Source organism: Gorilla gorilla, chromosome 1 (genome assembly GCF_029281585.2).
Source record: "Gorilla gorilla gorilla isolate KB3781 chromosome 1, NHGRI_mGorGor1-v2.1_pri, whole genome shotgun sequence".
NCBI lineage: Eukaryota > Metazoa > Chordata > Mammalia > Primates > Hominidae > Gorilla > Gorilla gorilla.
Window position 1 is genome coordinate 24,956,526 of NC_073224.2, and position 19,084 is coordinate 24,975,609.

Below are 19,084 nucleotides of genomic sequence, written 5' to 3' on the forward strand. Positions count from 1 at the left end.
GTGGAGTTCTGAGATTGGCTGCCCAGGTCATTAATTATGGGTTCAGGGTCGTAAGATCTAAATCCAGTGACTCAGCAACTCCTAATGACATCTACCTGGTTCCTCCAAGTCTGGATTCTCTACCTCTAGTCCTTGAACTATGGCTGGACCCTGTCTTCTGTTTTCTCAAACTGATTAACATCTTGCTAATACTAATTCTCTAGCTCCAAACCTGGTCTGCCCTTTTGGACCTTGGATGTCCTACCACTCAAAATATTAGACTTTCTATGTCCAGAACAGATTTTCTGCCCCTGAACTTAAGTGGAGATCAGATGCCTATAAGATTCCCAAAATTGCCCCCTTTTTCTATTGATTCCTGTTACTATGACCTTTTCCCCATGAATCGCGCTAACCTACAACAGTCCCTCCAGTCTCTTGGCAGGCCCAAGTTACAGTGCTCCTTGAACGGATTAACTGCATTAATGGATTAGCATGCATTTATCCTAAACAAATAGTGCTTTACCAGGGCCATTAAATATGTGTAACTTAGTATCCTTTGAGTGCTATCTCCTTGGTGGATTCAGTAGCCAAGAGTCTGGGCTCCAGGTTTGCAGGTTTAAGCTCATTAAAGGGAACAGAACACACACCCATTTGGAGGTATATTCTATGAAGGAAAGCCATAGCAGAAGTTAAATGATACCAGAATGTTGCTTGGAATGTTAACTCCGCTCTGACCAGTGTTAGGGGTATGACTTTAATTGATTAATAGCATCAATCTATGACAATCTGATGGCATTGTCAAGACGACACTAAGATTCATTCATGTTGAGGACACCTTCTGCACTAGATAGGTGTCTAGTTGGCCATTCCCCTTTGGTTGATGTATTTTTTCTTTTGGTGCATTCTCACTACAATCTAGGTAGGTTATAATGTCTTAAGTTATATGATGGCAGGAATGTTTGTCTGTTTTGTTCACTGCTATAGTCCCAGCTCCTATAACAGTGAATGAATAGTCAAATCCTGTTTTTTGGTAGATGTCTGTTTTTTTTTTTTTCAAAGTAACTTCTTGTACTTGCACTTTTATCCACATATTGATTTTACAAGTTTAGTACTTATTTAAGGGTCTCTCCCTCTTGTCTTATGAATCTTTGACAGATATCCAACTTTTGGGCAAATAATTCGTAATGGAATAAAAAAGGAAATAGGGATTTTACATGAGAACAGTCCTTAAATCATTCCTAGAGACTATCTTAAAATAGAAGCACTTAGATGACATTCTTTCCACACAGGCATTGCATCCTGCCTCTATCTGCCGTCACCTGTTTGGGCACTGCCAAATAGAACACTAATAATTTAAAAGTAGTAAAAAGTGTCTCTTTATCAGGTAAAGTATCAAAAGAACAGTGACAAAATAAGTGGTTAAAAGTGCAACCCTTGGGAGAGAACTTGAGTTGGACAGTTTTAGTATGCTCTATATGTCAAGAATTTTTTAAAGCTCATATGGAAAAATAAGAACAGTTAGAAAAACTGTAAAAAAAAAAAAAAAAAAAGGTGGGCGGGGGAGGAATGAGGGAGGACCAATGCACTAGATTAAAACTAAAGCCTGGGTAATTAAAACAATGTGGTACTAGTGCATGACTAAATAGAGCAATGAAATAGAAACAGATACAGAGAAACAGAAGCAGATACACAGCTAAATACATATGACGGATTCTAAGATAAGATCAATGTAGCCTCTCAAACTCGTCATGAAAAAACAAACAGTTCAATAAATAATATTGGAACAACTGGGTTAATCACCTGCAGAAAAAATTAGGTTAGATCCATAACTTACATCTTATGCCAGAATATGCTTCAGAGGTTCAAAATTTAGATGTAGAATTTAGGTGAATTACTCTATTGCTCTGGATTGAGAAAAACATTCTAATTATGACTCAAAATCCAGAAACCACTAAAAAATTGGTAATTCAGACTATATAAAAATTTTTTAAAACTCATGACAAAGCCATCATAAGCAAAAGACAGATGACAAATTGGAAAGAAAATATTTGCAACTCATTACTGTCAAAGGGTTCATATCCCTAACAAACAAACAACATATCAATGATATAGTAGAAAAATGGATAGGAACAAAATAATATGGGAAACAAAAGGAAATACAAATGGCTCCTAAACATATTAAAAGGTGGTCAACCTTAGGCATAATAAAAATTTACATACTGAGCAGTCAGGTGTGTGGTGTGCACCTATAAGCCAGGCTATTCGGGAGGTTAAGGCTGGAGGATCACTTGAGCCCACGAGTTTGAGGCTACGGTGAACTATGATCATACCACTGCACTCCAGCCTGGGTGATAACGTGGGACCCCGTCTCTTTTTTCAGAAAAAAAAAAAAAGGAAAATAAAAGAATGTACACATTGATATATATTTTCATCTACCAGAATGGCCAGAATCCAACAGTTTAATAACATCTACATTGGTAATGTTGCAGGTTAGCAAGTACTATCATAAATTTTAGATGGTATGTGAATTGATGACTACCCCTATGAAGGACAATATGCCAATATCTTTCAAAATTATAAATGCACACAGTCTTTGCCCCCAAAATTCTTATCTTTGGGAATTTATTCTACAGGTACAATATTTATATAAATGTGAAATGACATATGTACAAGGTCTGGAAACAACCCAGCTGCCCATTAATAGAGGACGGGTTAATTCAACACTGGCACATTCACATAACAGAATACCAAGTATCTACTTAAAAAAATGAGAAATCTATCTAGTCATATGTGAAGACTGCCAAGAAATACTAGGTGAAAAAAATGAAATCGTATGTATATGATGTCAATTTTTGAGTAAAAATGAGAGAAAAAATAAGACTTTCCATTTGTATATGTTTGTACCTGTCTACAACAGTGTGAATGGAAACCTAAGAAACCAAGAGCACAGGCTATTCATGGTGGGAGATGAGTGTGCAGTGGAGGAAGCTGGGCCAAGCATACAGGAACACATTCACTGAATAACTTTTTATATTGTTTGTTTCTTTTAACCATGTGAATGTATTACCTATTCAAAAAATTAAATAAGATAAGCATATTTTATAAGCTTTATGATTCAATACAAATCAAACAATGCTTTTAATCGTTCCCACTTTGTAGCTGAATGGAAATAGGCCAACTTACAAAATGTCACAAAGGTTCTAGAATCAGTCTTTCTCGTCTCAAATTCTTGCTCCACAACCTAGAATTTGTGACTATGGACAGGTTACTTAGCCTTTTTTATCCTCAGTCTTCTTACTTATAAAACAGAGAAGTAATTGTACCTACCTACTAGTGCTATTGTGAAGATTAACGGTGTGTTCATTTAAAGCCAAACTATGCATGTAAAAGCCCTTAATACAGTGCCAGCCAATGCTTGCCATTATGATAAGAAACAACCTCAGACTACTTATAAATACATTTTCTCCCTTCTCCACAGGTTACAATCAAATTCTCATGCCATAAAAAGAAACACTTAAAATAGGGGGGAAAAACAAGACAGAAAAGATTGCAGAAACATGTACTTTAATTCACATTTTCTAGATTCTGGTGGGTACAACAGTAAATTATTTGGAATTCTGTTCAAAATCAAAGCTGCACCTGTAGATATTCCTTAAAATACAGTACACATAGATTTGTGTGTGTGTGTGTTTTTACCAAATAATTTCCATGATACCATGCACCTAATCTGTGTATTTTGGTGAGTAGCTATGGTTTCTGCAGGTACCTCAGTTTGCAAACTACTGAGAGGTTTACTGTGAACTGTTCCCAAATTTTCAGCTGAAGGCAATACTGATGAAGATCAAAATAGCTGTCCTTTCTTATATACAGTGGCACATAGGCAAAGCTGAAAAACATGGCAGAGTTTCATATACATACAGAGATTACAAATATCAAATAATTCACAATGTTAAAAATGTCAAAATAAAACGTTTTGACTTATCAAATTTCAAAACTGTGGAGTCTTATTCTGTCTGATCCTCCTCATAATCTAAGAATCAAAACAGGAGAAACATTCAAAGTTTACCAATTTTAATATATAGTTTGTCTAACTTACATAGATGCCACTTAAGTAAAAAATAAACTTACGCCATTGAAGGAAGGAATATTTTCCTTTTCTTCATTTTCATTACTTCATCAGTGGGTACAATCATTTCTGTCAGTTATACTATCAAGTGCTGGGTTTTTAAATTAGGTGATGAGATAAAGACAAAATGCCAGAGCACCAGCAAAGCATTTTTACAATGCAAACAGTACTCTAGTATAATATCACTTCACAATAAAAGATGTGAATTGGAAAAACAGTTTAGATCACAAGAACCATAAAATGTCACCAGGCTCACACAATCATTTAAGAAATAAAAACACATACACAAAAATGTAGGCTGCCCATACAATCTAATTTATGATAAAATAAAGTTAAGATGAATTTCAGCCTAAGAATACTTCATTTATTTTCTTAGTTGTGAAAAAATTAGTTAAGAACCTTAAAAAGAACTTTTTACTCTAACCAGATCTTTTAATTTCCTAGAACATACTCTAATATACTAGTTTTCCTAAGCTTGAAACAAATCACAGTACAGAAAAAAACAAATGGACATGAGCGAGGATTTTCTCTAGTCAACAGTTTAAATAATAGCCTTTAACTGAGGGAGTGGTGAAATAACACTATCAAAAAGTTCTTTACATTTAGAGTAATAAACAGTGCAAATTTTTCACATCTTAAACTCTGAATGAATACTAAGAATAATTCTTACTAATTTACTAGTTAAATTAATTGGATAGTCACTTTTTAGACAGTTTGCCTTAAGGCCCCCCTCCCCCACCATACAATACTTGCAACCCTCAAGAAAAAGTAGAGGAGGCTCCAATCAAGTCAGCCTTTTAAACAACTTAACAAAAAATACTACCACCATCAACAACAAAACCCCAAGTTTATAAAGGTTTGAAATTAGGTGAGAAAATAAATAACTCTGAGACCTTAATACCCCCACCACATCCCACCAAGAGATGGCTAAGTATTTTTAAGAGGGGTGAGCCAAGCCAAATAAATACAATTTTTTAGATGTCACCAAATCATCAATGAACACATTTCAGACTTTGACAGGATAAAATATGGATTTAAGAGCACTTATTCTTTAATTCAGAAAAGACTGAAGAGTCTAAGGAAAAACTCTAGACCTTGTACCTGCATTACTTCTACACAGATGCAATCTTCCAAACTGTATCTGCTGACATTTAAAAAAAATCAAGATTTTAAATATTGTTTAAAGATTTTAAATCCCAGATTTAGAAAATGACAGTTTAGGACTGTTGGTATGAATCACAGAAAGTCCTCTGTTGGTATGAATCACAGAAAGTCCTCTGTTGGTATGAATCACAGAAAGTACCGTTTATATACAGTGAAAAGAAAAGGTGAGGGGAGAGGAAGCTTAAAGGAGGGTTGACCTAATCTACCTTTTTATATATCCTGTCAGGGAAAAGCACACTGAGTTCGAGGATTGCATAGATTGTATTCTAAAATAAATCCTTTAAAAATGCTTACTTTAAGTGAAAATAGCAAATTTTGTGTATATAATATTTTCAATTGGCATTATAAATTCATATAATCCCATTTAAATTTTATCAAGAAGTAATCTGTTAAATATTTCTGCAGTGTATTCTTTCTAAAAGTAACTGACAATTTCCAAAATGCCTTTGTCCCTAAAATTTCTAGGGGCAGAGAAAAGCAAAATCAAAAGGAGTTCTAAGTAAAAGAACGCTCTTGGGCCAGCCCATTACACACACGAAATCTGGCTGGGTAGCATAGGGGAGAGGTCTTGTTCACCTTTACCAAAGGAGGTCCTTTAGACTGGAAACAGCAACAATAACAGCAACTAAAAACTGCAAATAAAAACCAATGAAATTGAAGTCCTGGGGAATCTTCAGGAATTTCTGTAACGATGCATTGAAAGGGCCATTCATCATGGTGACAGTTCCAGATTCCAGAAATATTATAATATTTCTTTATATTATAGAAAGTGACACACACAGAGTGAGGCAAGGGTAAAAACACATTAAAAAGCATTGATAAATTTTTCTCACTGACACCAGCCCTAAGCAACATTTGTTCCCTAGTTCTCCTTTTCCATAACAGACTGAACAGTGTTATTAGAATGCAGACATAGCCATTTAAAGTTTGACAACTGGAAATAAAGGATAATAGAATAAAAACAAAACCAATTCTAAAAAAAATAGAATTTTCAGCACATGAAAACATATGAAATTAAACACAAAATTAGTATAACTTACATGTTTTAAAAGTATATACTTCATTTATAAATATCTCTAGTTGATAATAATCTATTAAGAATCATAAATATTCAAGTGAGCATTTAAATTTTCTATTTAATAGTTCAGAATTCTTGAAGTCAGATTAGTCTCTTTCTGATGAATGTCCATAATTAAAAGGCTTTCCACAGTCACTTTATGTCTCTAGTTAGACACATAAAAGCCTTTATTACCTACTGTGTTGTAACAAGACTTTAAAATTCTGTAAGTCTCTTATACTTGTAGAAAGCCTATGGAAGAAAGAAAAAGCATATTAGTAAGGCTGACATGATGCATACTATTTCAAATTATTGATATTGTTACATAAGCTATAATTTGAAAGCAAAATCTAAAATAAAAAACATCAAACACTGAAGCTTCCATGTTTAAATTAGTATTCTCATTAAGACTGGTTTAGAAGGGGCAAAGGAAGCCTGTTACTTCATACTATCTACAGACATTAGATTAATAATGGGAACAGTGATATGAATAATTCTTAATAAAGAATCTCAAATCATTTACAATTGGTCTAATAAATTTATTTTGCACATTCCTCTTCAAATGATTGCTCTTTACTCAATGTTCCCCAAACACACTAATTTGTCTTACGTTGTTAGCTCCCTAAGGGTAAAGACTCTATTTCATCTCTTGCTGAGTCTCTCTCCTGTGCCCCATACCCATTGATGCTTATAGTATTCAGTAAATGACTACTGACTGACTAAATGAAGTGCTTCTCAGCCCAGGCCAAAAAGTAAAACTCTGGGATGGGAAATATAAAAAAGTCATTCTAAAAGCTCAAGTATCCCTATGTACAATTCGGGGGTGATAGAAGAAAAATCTTTAACTATTTGATAGAAGAAAAATTATTACTTAATCACTTAGGAGGACAGGCAATGTTCTAAGCCCATCACATATATGATCTCATTATCAGGAAACAAACTAGGAAAGCAGTGATTTGCCTGAGTTCATACCACTACTAAAGGGCAGGCCAGGATTCCAGAACTTTAGGACCCCTGATTCTGAGTCCATTACTCTAGGGAACAATAAAAGGTAATAAGCTCTAGATATAGAACTAAAACAAGAAAGGCTGCATTTGTGAATATTTTTTATGAGATCAAAGGAAATTTTCAATTGTTTTGAAATTCTCAATTGTTTTCATCTTTCTCAATTTAATTTGGACTTAAGAGATGCTTAAGTTATTTACAATATTTTTCATTTCAATTTATTTAAATTTCATTCAGTATCTCCTGTGTTATCTTTCTACAGGCCTCATAAGTGGATGGACTGAATTTTTTATGAAATACCAATTAATGGATAGTCTATATCTATCCTGTGTCTGAAATCTCAACCTACATAGTCATCTTTAAATACAGGGAAGCAACAGGTGAAATCCTTGTTATTAAGATGGGAAATGGCCAGGTACAGTGGCTCATGCCTGTAATCCCAGCACTTTGGGAGGCCAAGACAGGAGAATCACTTGAAGCCAGGTGTTTGAGACCAGACTGAACAGCAAAGTGAGACCCCCATCTCTACAAAAAATTTTTTTTAATTAGCCAGGCAAAATAGCATGTGTCTGTAGTCCCAGCTACTTGGGAAGCTCAAGTGGAAGGAACGCCTGACCCCAGGATTTGGATACTGCAGTGAGCCATGATCGTGCCACTGCATTCCAGCCTGGATGACAGAGCGAGACCCTCATCTCTTATTAAAAAAAAAAAAAAAAAACCAAGGGACATATAATAAATCTGTTTTTAATTTAACTGCTTCTTTTTAACTTAAAACACATGTTAAGAAAAACAAGAAATAATCTCTGTATTACTTAGTCCCTCCCTTTTTTTTTTTTTTAATTCTTCCTCAAGTTGACTTTTTTCTCTTTTTCCCCAAGGAAGCATAGTATTATTTTCTGTGATTCTTTTCCTTCTGTTCTGTATTCCTCAGTTGCCATTACATGTGTCTCTGCTGGCAAATTCAAATTATTTTTTAAACCACTGGCGATATAAACAAGCAAGCAAATTATATGTCTGTATACAGAAGTAAATCATGTAGAAATGAGTGAAAGAAAAATGACCTCTGAGCTTCAGAGATAAAGAGCATACTGCAGGAAAAAGGTGAGAAAAGAAAAAAATAGTAATGAAAATTTAAGAAAAATAAGGAGCAGATGAAGGTTTTAATTTTCTTTTATCACCTTCTCAATCACACATTCCTTACTCCTGCTATTGTAGTTGAACAAGTTATAGCCAAGTAAAAAGAATATTAGAAGAATATCTCCCTTACAAAATTAAGGCAGCAAACTGAAAAACACTGGCAATTGGAAACTTAGTTTTTCCTATGACCTGTAGAGAAACTGACTTGTCAGCATTAAGGCCTCTCTAAGTTAGTACAGATACAATATAAAATTTTTTTTTGTCAACAAAACAAACCCTACTTTTAGCAAAGAAGATTATCTTTGCAGTTTGTTGAAACCCAATGGGAAATCAAAAATCTTCAACATATAATGGTTCTTACCTTCCAAAAGCATTTAAAAGAGCAACTATTTCCTGTCGGGTGAGTTGGAAGCCTTTAGATGGACTATTCTCTGGAAGCTTTTGGATTTCTTTTTCAGAGAATAATATCTTCAGGGCAGTTCCTAAACCCTGAGTCTAAAGAAAATACCAATAAACTCATAATTAACTTTAAATAACAATAACTAGTATAAAGGCTTAAAGGAATATATAGCCACTGTTATGCCAGTTAGGAAATTCATATGAACTGAGCTTTTCACAAAAATATTACTACAGTTTCTACTTTCTCACAGGTTATGCATATGATAAACACATCTGAGCAGTTAAGGAAACCTGAATAGTCTTAACACTTATTGAATACATATCATACTATTCCAAATTATTAAAATGCCTTTTTTAACCTTGAAAATGCCATATTAGGATTACAATGTTCAATTTGTAACCATAAAGGACTTTTTACAGCTTTTAGCAATTCAAAACTCAGAGATTATTGATACTTACACTTAATAATTTCTCAATTATTAGCACTATAGAAAAAGACATATTTTATTTCAGTATAGCCTCCACTGTAATAATTCTGTCTCTTAATTTTCTATAAATTACCATCTTTGTTAGAAAGAGATAAAATATTCAACAATCCTTTTGACACTGGCTTACACACAGTAATGGACCTGTCTTGCGGAGCTTTCCTATTTTGACTAAGTGACCTTCTTTTGCTCATTTAAACAGATTCAATGACCAAGACTTGATATTTCAATCTTTTTATGTAATTACATTTTACCTTTCTATATACATATGTAAAATACGGATATATTCGGTTCGTAATGACCACCAACTTCACAAATGAATCTGGTATTGTATCAATAGAAACATAGACACAATAAAACTAAAATCACTAAAGAATAATATGAGAAACATCCTTTCACATACATGTAACACATATACTTTAATAATATTAATTTTTTCATCAACAGAAAAAACAACTTGGATCTGCCTATTTCTAAATTCTAATTCAATGAACAATGAGGACATTTTAATAAAAAGCTTGCACTCAGTGGAAAAAATAAAGGTTAGTAATGGCTTCAAAAGAGAAGACAACACATGTACCTGTAATTTTCCCCATAATCTGCATTTGTCACATCCAACACAGTCCATTATACGGGAGATATTCTTGAAATGTAATCGGAATTCCTCCTAGCAAGCAGAAAATATTTTCAGTCTAATTAGATTTTTAAAATTGAACAGCATTTGGCTAAACGATAAGTAAGTTTTGATGCTTATTAATAAATCAGTTGTGTTTTTTGTTTGTTTGAGAAGGAGTTTTGCTTTGTCGCCCAGGCTGGAGTGCAGTGGTGCAATCTCGGCTTAGTGCAACCTCTACCTCCCAGGTTGAAGGGATTCTCCTGCCTCAGCCTCCCAAGTAGCTTAGATTATAGGCGCATGCCGCCATGCCCAGCTAATTTTTGTATTTTTACTAGAGACGGGGTTTCGCCATGTTGGCCAGGCTGGTCTTGAACTCCTGGCCTCAAATGATCCGCCCACCTCGACCTCCCAAAGTGCTGGGATTACGGTGTAAGCCACCATACCCAACCCGAGTTGTGTTTTTCAACAGTAAAGAAAAATATTTGATACTTGTATACTATAACATGGTACATAAAATACTGACATTAATGGAAATTAATAAAATTCATTCTGCATATTAATTCAATAAACTTTCCACTGAGGAGCTACTTTATACAAAGCACCAAAATATGCATTATGGGAGATACAAAAGTAAATAATACATGGTCTTTACTTTTAAGGAACTTAATTGCTGCTTCCATTTGTTATCTACATACAACCAACAATAAATATGTCTAGTTTATGTTTCACTTACTTTTGATCCTTTGCTTTGTGTAAGCCTATATCAGAAAGCTAGTCCTAGAACAATGATCAATTTTTGTATCACTCCTTAGTACCACACTATGTTTGTCATGGTTGCTCAATCAATATGAATGATAACAGGCCTGTGTGACACACATGGTCCCACAGTCCTCTACATTTGCTAATGCAGTTGTTACGGAGATGCTTACTGGATCCCTCTATTTTGCTGTAATAGTTTCCTACACTGGTCAGGCAGGGTGGCTCACGCCTGTAATCCCAGCACTTTGGGAGACCGAGGTGTGATCACTTGAGGTCATAAGTTCGAGACCAGCCTAAACAACATAGTGAAACCTCATGTCTACTAAAAATACAAAATCTGCCAGGTGTGGTGGTGCATGCCTGTAATCCCAGCTACTTGGGAGGCTGAGGAAGAAGAATAGCTTGAACCCGGGAGGTGGAGGTTGCAGTGAGCCGAGATCGCACCACTGCACTCCAGCCTGGGCAACTAGAGTGAAACTCCATTTCAAAAAAAAAAAAAAAAAAGAAGTTTCCCATACTGGGGAAATTCTTCTGCCTATAAGCATTTGTGTGCAATATGCCTTTAAGGTTGGTCTCACTTTATCTGTGGATAAGATTGGTTAAGAGAAAATTTCCTCATTTGTTTCACATGGCAACTGCAGAAAATAAAAATCATTTTATTGCATTGAGGGAAATATTTTATTGCATGAAGCTGGAGGCAAGTAGCCTGAAAACTCCGGCTACCACAAGCCCTGACCAGCTGCCAGAGGGTTGAAAGGAATCAATACCTTGGCAAAGAAAGACAATATAAACAGAACACAAAAACTCCTGTGCTGGTCATATTCTCAGTAATGTAAGTTCTTTGCAGCAGATGGAAAAGGGACATAGGTTCTCCTTCATACATCCTTGACAAACAGCAAACAAAATCCCAGCATTGTGTAGTTAAAAGCTTGCTGTGAGACCCTTAGGCTTTGCTTAGTCTCACTTTCCTCATCTACAAAAACATACATAATTATAGTTGCCCTATTACACAAGATCATTCTGAAGATTAAAAGTAGAACATGTGTCGATACTTAGAAAACAGGAAGCATTATAAAAATGAATTAACATATAAAATACCAAAATGGCAATATACCTCTAAAACAACTGTAAAATAAAACAACCTTCCAACACTAAAATATAGTTGTGACTAAATTACTTATTTCAGAAATACCAAGAAAGTCTCACCAAAGGAGAATCACTCAGTATTGATTTATTGGTTCCTATAGTACATCCACATCTAAAACATCTTGGGGTCAAATGTGTTTTAGAATTCAGAAGTTTTTAAATTTTAGAAATACAGTACATGTACTGTATATTATGAAACATCTCACCAGAGTGTGAGGAAACACCCTGCAGTCAAATCCATTAATGTTTCTGTAGCAAAATATAAAAAATTCATACCAAGCAGAATTTGAAAACAACCCCACAAAACTATGAATATCTGCTATATTCTTACATCAGTTTAGGTCAGGTTTTGCTAAAAAATTACCTTGCACTAAACATAAGAAAATGTTTCAGTTTTTGAAACTACCCGGATTTCAGAAGCACATATAAAAGACTATGAAGTTGTACGCAAAGATTATTTGTGGCCAGGTGTGGTGGCTTGTGCCTGTAATCCTAGGTACTTGGGAGGCTGAGGTGGGAAGACAGCTCAAGGCCAGGAGTTTGAGACCAGCCTGGGCAACATAGCGAGACCCCATCTCAAAAAATAAATTTAAAAGTAAAAAAAAAAACAATTGCCAATTTCAAATACTTTTATGAACATTTTAAGGGTACAATTTGTTTCTTAATGTACTTTAAGCAAATGAAAATAAAGAACACCTAACATGAAGTTTGGTAATGTTCCCAAAACATATTCTCCTTCTGATGTCACATGTTAACAGGTAGTTTTAACCTTTTAAGTTAGTCCAGAGGGACAAAAACATATGTTTCAAAAACCGTAACATTCCATAAAATAAACTTTAGAAAAATATATTATTTATTGTCCTCAAAGTGGCTAAAAGCTCATGGTATTCTGAAAGCTGCATCAAAACGACAATATACACTGATTTTAAACTTAGAAAACTTTCCCTCAACTAGTATCTTTTAAAAAGACATTTATAAAGGTGTTATAGGACATACTAATGACCAATGATTCACTAAGCAGTTGGTCAATGGAACTGAGAAATATGGAAAGGCTTTTTGTACCATTTGTATTAAAATCCAATCAGACCAACTCTGACAAGAAGCTGGAAAACTGGGAAAGAAAACAGTTTGGATGCACAGCATTAAAGCATGACCAGCAAACTGCTCCCAACCCCGTGTCCCAATCAAGAACTTTTTACCTTTAGTGACTTGGCCCCTTTTTTGTCACCTGCAAACATGGATTTCTCATCAAAGTGCATGGGAAAGGACCTGATAAAATGATAGTATTGGATTAAGTTACACATGAAAAATCCACGTACTCTGTATCAGAAACCTGATAAAATTTTCTATCCTTATGAATATTTAAAATTCATTATTTACTCCGATGTAAGGTTTGGTAATGTAGAAAAGTTCACACATAAACTATTTCATAAAAGACTAAAGCAAGACACAGATGGCTGTTAAATTTAGTAAGACTGTAATGTTTTAAATAAATGACAAAGGTAAGCTAAAAAATTAACTGAAAACAATCTATGTAAAAAAATAGGCAATATTCCCTTAATATTCTTTAAAAATTTAATACATAATTTACTTTAAACACTTTTTAATCTTTCTCTTCCAGGCTTATTTTAAAAACCAGTTAACTCAAGTTTTCTTGACCAAGCGTTTTGTTTAAAAGGTTATATTCTAGAAGATAAGGCTAATGTTTCCTTACATATCCATCCCAATGCAAACACATGTATATTATCATCTAAATTTAAATATAGTGACTAGAGGCCAGGCGCGATGGCTCATGCCTCTAATCCCAGCACTTTGGGAGGCAGAGGAGGGTGGATCACTTGAGGCCAGGAGCTTGAGACCAGCCTGTCCAACATGGTGAAACCCTATCTCTACTAAAAATACAAAAATTAGCTGGGTGTGATGGCACACACCTGTAATCTCAGTTACTTAGGAGGCTGAGGCACAAGAATTGCTTGAACCTGGGAGGCAGAGGCTGCAGTGAGCCAAGATTGTGCCATTGCACTCCAGCCTGGGCAACAGAGCAAGCCTCTGTCTCAAAAATAAGTAAGTAAATAAAGTGACTAGAAGAATACAAAATTGGTAGAAAGACCATTAAAGTAGCACTGAATTTTGATACTACATAAAATTTAGTGATATTTTAAAGCACTATTCTCAAGTGTGAAAATTTCTGCAAAAGAAAGCCTTATTAATGCTTTTTCATCAACATTTTCAGAAATATTTTTAAATTCTGTTGTTCTACTGATCACTTTCCTTTTCTGTTCTACATCTCCCCTCGCTTAACTTTTAGGAGTCAGTTTTTGTGTACTTTAAGTGCTACCTCATTTGAATACAGAGAGGAGAATTTCAAATCACGGATAGTCAATTCTTACTTTGTATCTTGAAAGATATTCAGTAGAAGAGTTTTTGTGTCAGCATCTTCTTCTGCATTTCCAGTGTAAAGATCGACAATTGAGCGCTCAAAATATGGAGCCACCTTTGACAAAGCTCGAAGCTCAATCAAGTATAAAAAGTAAAGATTCTTGAGCCTTCTTGGACCTTCTCCCTTGGTTTCCACAGGGTCAAAGCGGCGTTTGAATTCTTTAATATTAGGTCCCCAACTGGGCTTACCCCAGGTTTCTAAAGAGAAAGAGAAATACATTACATTGTTTTAGTAAATAGGATTTTTTTTTGCTCTAAAGAATATGTATTTCCTCCAATAATTTTTACACTAATAGAAGGCAAAATCTCGACTTAAAAATATGATTACCTTCCAAAAGATAATTTGCGCATAGATGTAAATTGATGCTAGCATGAAGTCCCGATATAAGCTTATAGAAGACTCTTTTCTCCAGACACAAACCTACTCAGAAAAATATTGAAAAAGAAATTACACCTATTTAGATATCAGAAATATTGACTCAAGGAGGTTCAGTATGTAGGCTTATTTTTGATTGAAGAACATTAAAATAAATCAAGGAATAATATAAAACTGATTAGATCAAGATTCTCTCACTAGAAGGCAAAGTAAGATTTTGGCTTCAGAATGGAGTTAACTGAATATGATGAGAACTTAATGCTGAAAAAAGCAGAAAAGTTTGAGCCACTAGGGGTCAAAACACTATGGATAAAGCTGGCAAGTTCCCATGTTACTCAGACAGCAACAGCACAGGTTTTCTTGTGGTTTAGGCTAAGAACTTACTGAAGTAAATGTAATTATGAAGTCACTGCTGGATTTTTCCCCCTTCCTTATATGTGTTATTTGCTAGCAGAGAAATAAGGGTTTTATTAACCTTCTGCCCTGGAATTGTCTAATTTTTTAACCATATGTTCTACTTGTAAGGAGCTGAAACTTGGAAAACAGAAATCCAGGAATTTCAACTAATTAAAAAAAGAACAACATGTTGACTATTTACTACTTCAGTGGAATCATATCAGTGGAGTACAGGAATATAACAGAACGTTATCTGATGTAGCCTTCTTAAGCCACAGGGGCTTTTTTGCTGAGAACTTAAGAGGTCAAGATAGACCGTCATTCTATCCTAACCCCTGCCCCCATTTTAAAAGATTTTCTCTCATAATAGGAGTAATACACATTGTGAATGTATTTAATGCCACTAAACAGTAAACTTAAAAATGATTAAGATGGTAAATTCTTAAATAAAAAAAAATGCAGAAAATTTTAAGAAGTCACTGGATACACGGCCATGAGCTTTTCCCTCCTTCATCCAACAGGTTTTTAACACTTTCCCCATGCAGGAAAATGGGCTTTAATAGTGGAAAGTAAAATAGTCTCATTTATATGATGGGGGAACTTTTTTTTTAATGTAAGAGTATGTGGTTTTCTTTGTGTCTATTAAGATTTTTCAGCAATTCACTCTCTCTTTCTGTCCTATCACAGATGATTCTGAAGCACGTGGCCTCTAACTGGAAAAAATAATTCTATTGAGATCTTGTTCCCTAATTGGGAATTCTTGCTAGAATATTCAAATTGTCATGGATGGGGACCAAAAGAAATTAAATTTTATTTTGTAGCTTCCTCCCTAAAAGTATATGACAATTTTGAATGTTTACGATAACAATGGATACAAACAATATGAATATATTTAATACAACATTAAGTACTAACTTCTCTTCTACTAAAACTTTTCATCAGATCTATTATCAAGTAACAAAATATCAGATTTGAAGTTCACTTTATTTTCTTCCCAACCTCTCTCTCTAAGCAGTGCTTATGTCCAATAAAATGGATAAAGACAAGAGAAGGGACAGTAAACAAAGCACAACTCATGAAAATCCATATGCCTACAAACCAGGACCTGGAAAACTGGGAGGCAGTTACAATTTGCAAAGCCCACAAAGCCCCTACCACTGCAATGAGGTAGGGGATAAGTGAGGGGAGAGGAATAGAAATGTATTTCCACAAACTGTGAAAAACAGGTAACTTTAAGCAAATTAATAATAAAATATGTACCAACTAAGTGCACCCAGACACACAACACACTTAGCAGGAAATTGCTGGAGAGCTTCTCCTGGCCTACACACAGTCTGTGCCAGGCTGGAAGGTATCTTTAATTACCGAGGTCCAGGCAAAAGCCTTCTCAATCTCACTCTGAAGTGACATCTGCAAAAGCTGACTTACCAAGGCAGAATCCACCAACTTCTAACAACATAGAGCAATTCAATTACACAATTTAGAAAATGGTTCTCTTCTTCCTCTTTTTGATTTAATTTCATTAAAATGCATTTTCAGCACTTGAACTTTCAGAAAGGGGTTGCATTTACTGTAACAGTAATATTTGGCATTTGGACGTGGATTTGTGGTTTCCAAAGGAACCTTTACAGGAATCATCTACACTCACAGTGTAAGTAGGATTGCTATTGCTCCTCTCCATGCTCCAGATGAGGAAACTGAATCTCAGAAAAGGTTGAGTCAGCTGCCTATAAGGGAATGCTCTTTGGAACCATGTATCAATATTCAGATACTCAAAACAGTAAGACTGGAAGAATGGTTGATATAATATACATAGAATCCAATATTGTGTCTAAATTTCATTCTCATTACTAACACTCAGAGTCTCTGACTACCTTTTCTAGCCTAAATGCTACTTTCCACAATTTGTATCTTTAGAGTAGAGCTTATTAAACAAAGCTAAACATTTCTACATAAGCGATTTTCTCATATAACTCCTAACAGAATTTGCACATCAATAATGTTCACCTTAATAATGGCCAATATATGCACATAGTTCATTACAAACAAAGAAATAGGCCAGGTATGGTGGCTCACACCTCTTATCCCAGCACTTTGGGAGGCTGAGGTGGGCAGATCACTTGAGGCCTGGAGTTCAAACCAGCCTGGCCAGCACGGTGAAACCTCATCTCTACTAAAAATACAAAAATTAGCTGGGTGTGGTGGCGGGTGCCTGTAATCCCAGCTATTTGGGAGGCTGAGGCAGGAGAATCACTTGACCCTGGGAGGCAGAGGTTGCAGTGAGCCGAGATGGCACCACTGCACTCCAGCCTGGGCAACAGCGAGACTCTGACTCAAAAAAAAAAAAAAAAAAAGGAATAATATTCATAAGATAACATGACCAACTGACATACATAAAATAGAATTAGTTTTACTCTGTAGTATTCCTATAAGGTTATGGCTATGAAATATCAATTTTCCTATGTCATTCTACTTGCTTATCTGTTACTAATATATTTTAACTTTTAATTTCATATACTAATGGCAATTTGGTAAGGTAAATATTTTAAAGCATCATATATCCAGTTATTAACCTGAGTTATTAAAATCCTACAACATTTCACCTTTCCATTAATAGCATTTGATATTTTCAACACTGGAAGTACAAGAATGCAAAAGCATCTAATATATCAGGATCTATATTGCTTTATCTTTTAATCAGACAAGGTTAGACTATATTAACGTGGCAAATATGTTTCGAACCTTTTGAATTCATATTTATCTTCCATTAATTTTATATATAAAAAGTACTTCCTTCCAAAAGGAATGTCTCCACTTTTAAAATATTTTGCATACTCGTTACTAGAGAAGTAGTTTGAATGAACATTACATACAGAACAGAAATAAGATTAGGGAACCAGTTATGAAAACCTGATGACAGTATTTGGCCTGTGTATTTATATAAACCTGGTTTTTAGCTGACCACTATCTTCAAACTTTTTACATAATTTTATCCCAATATGTTAACCTAAAACACATTTTTTTTTCAAACTGTCAAAATTAGTTGACTAGGTAATAAAATCCTAGACCTTACAAAAATATGCTAAATAAATCAGTATTTTTTACAAAAAATCCAATAAATTTAGAACAGACTGTTTACCTTCTAGCCATGTGTAGAATGATTCTCCTGAGAGAGAGAGAAAAGTGGATTAAAACATTATATGGTCATTTATAAAGTAGAATAAATTAGGTTTATAAAATCTTTCTGCAGGGCATGGTGGCTCATGCCTGTAATCCTAGCACTTTGGGAGGCCGAGGTGGGCTGATCACTTGAGGCCAGGAGTTTAAGACCAGCCTGGCCAACATGGCAAAACCCCATCTCTACTAAAAATACAAAAAATTAGCCGGGTATGGAGGTGCAGGCCTGTAATCCAGCTACTCGAGAGGATGAGGCAGGAGAATTGCTTGGACCCAGGAGGCTAAGGTTGCTGTGAGCCGAGATCATACCACTGCTCTCCAGCCTGGGTGACAAGAGTGAGACCCTGTCTCAAAAAAAAAAAAAAAAAATTATGACAGATTAAGTAATCTCTCTAAAATGTCTACTGCTTCAGGTAAAATAGAAAAATAACCATATGGTTCTAGGAAATAAAGCCTACAAATAATTTAAGTAACTTTAAGAGAGTGTTTTTACAAATATTTTGACTATTAAATTTTTTAAGAAAACATTTCAGTCAAAATATGAGCTGGGCACAGTGGCTTGGATCTGTAGCCCCAGTTAACTCAGAAGGTTGAGGGGGAAGGATTGCTTGAGCCCAGGAGATCGGATCCAACCTGGGCAACATAGCAAGATCCTGCCTCTTTAAAAAAAAAAAAAAAGTATATAAATCTTATTCATTGAAGGTGTAAATATCTGAAAACATGGGGCAAACATTTTAACAATCTCAAATTTGCTTTTCATAACAACCATAGTGCCTTTTAAATATTCCAGGAAAATAAGGAATTATAATTAACACAAACATCC

At 34.8% G+C, this 19,084-nt stretch overlaps 1 protein-coding gene across 1 annotated transcript in view; it reads right to left on the reverse strand.

The window, feature by feature from the left end:
* Nucleotides 1-3,526: 3,526 nt before the first annotated feature.
* ERO1B (endoplasmic reticulum oxidoreductase 1 beta) overlaps nt 3,527-19,084 on the reverse strand; it is a 66,680-nt gene continuing 51,122 nt past the window's right edge. The window contains exons 10-16 of the mRNA XM_031001240.3: nt 18,224-18,250; nt 14,641-14,733; nt 14,264-14,510; nt 13,073-13,142; nt 9,933-10,019; nt 8,830-8,963; nt 3,527-6,578 (exon numbers count right to left, since the gene is read on the reverse strand). Of these exons, the coding sequence (XP_030857100.2) occupies nt 6,518-6,578; nt 8,830-8,963; nt 9,933-10,019; nt 13,073-13,142; nt 14,264-14,510; nt 14,641-14,733; nt 18,224-18,250 (719 nt within the window). The 3' untranslated portion in view covers nt 3,527-6,517. The remainder of the gene's footprint in view (nt 6,579-8,829; nt 8,964-9,932; nt 10,020-13,072; nt 13,143-14,263; nt 14,511-14,640; nt 14,734-18,223; nt 18,251-19,084) is intronic.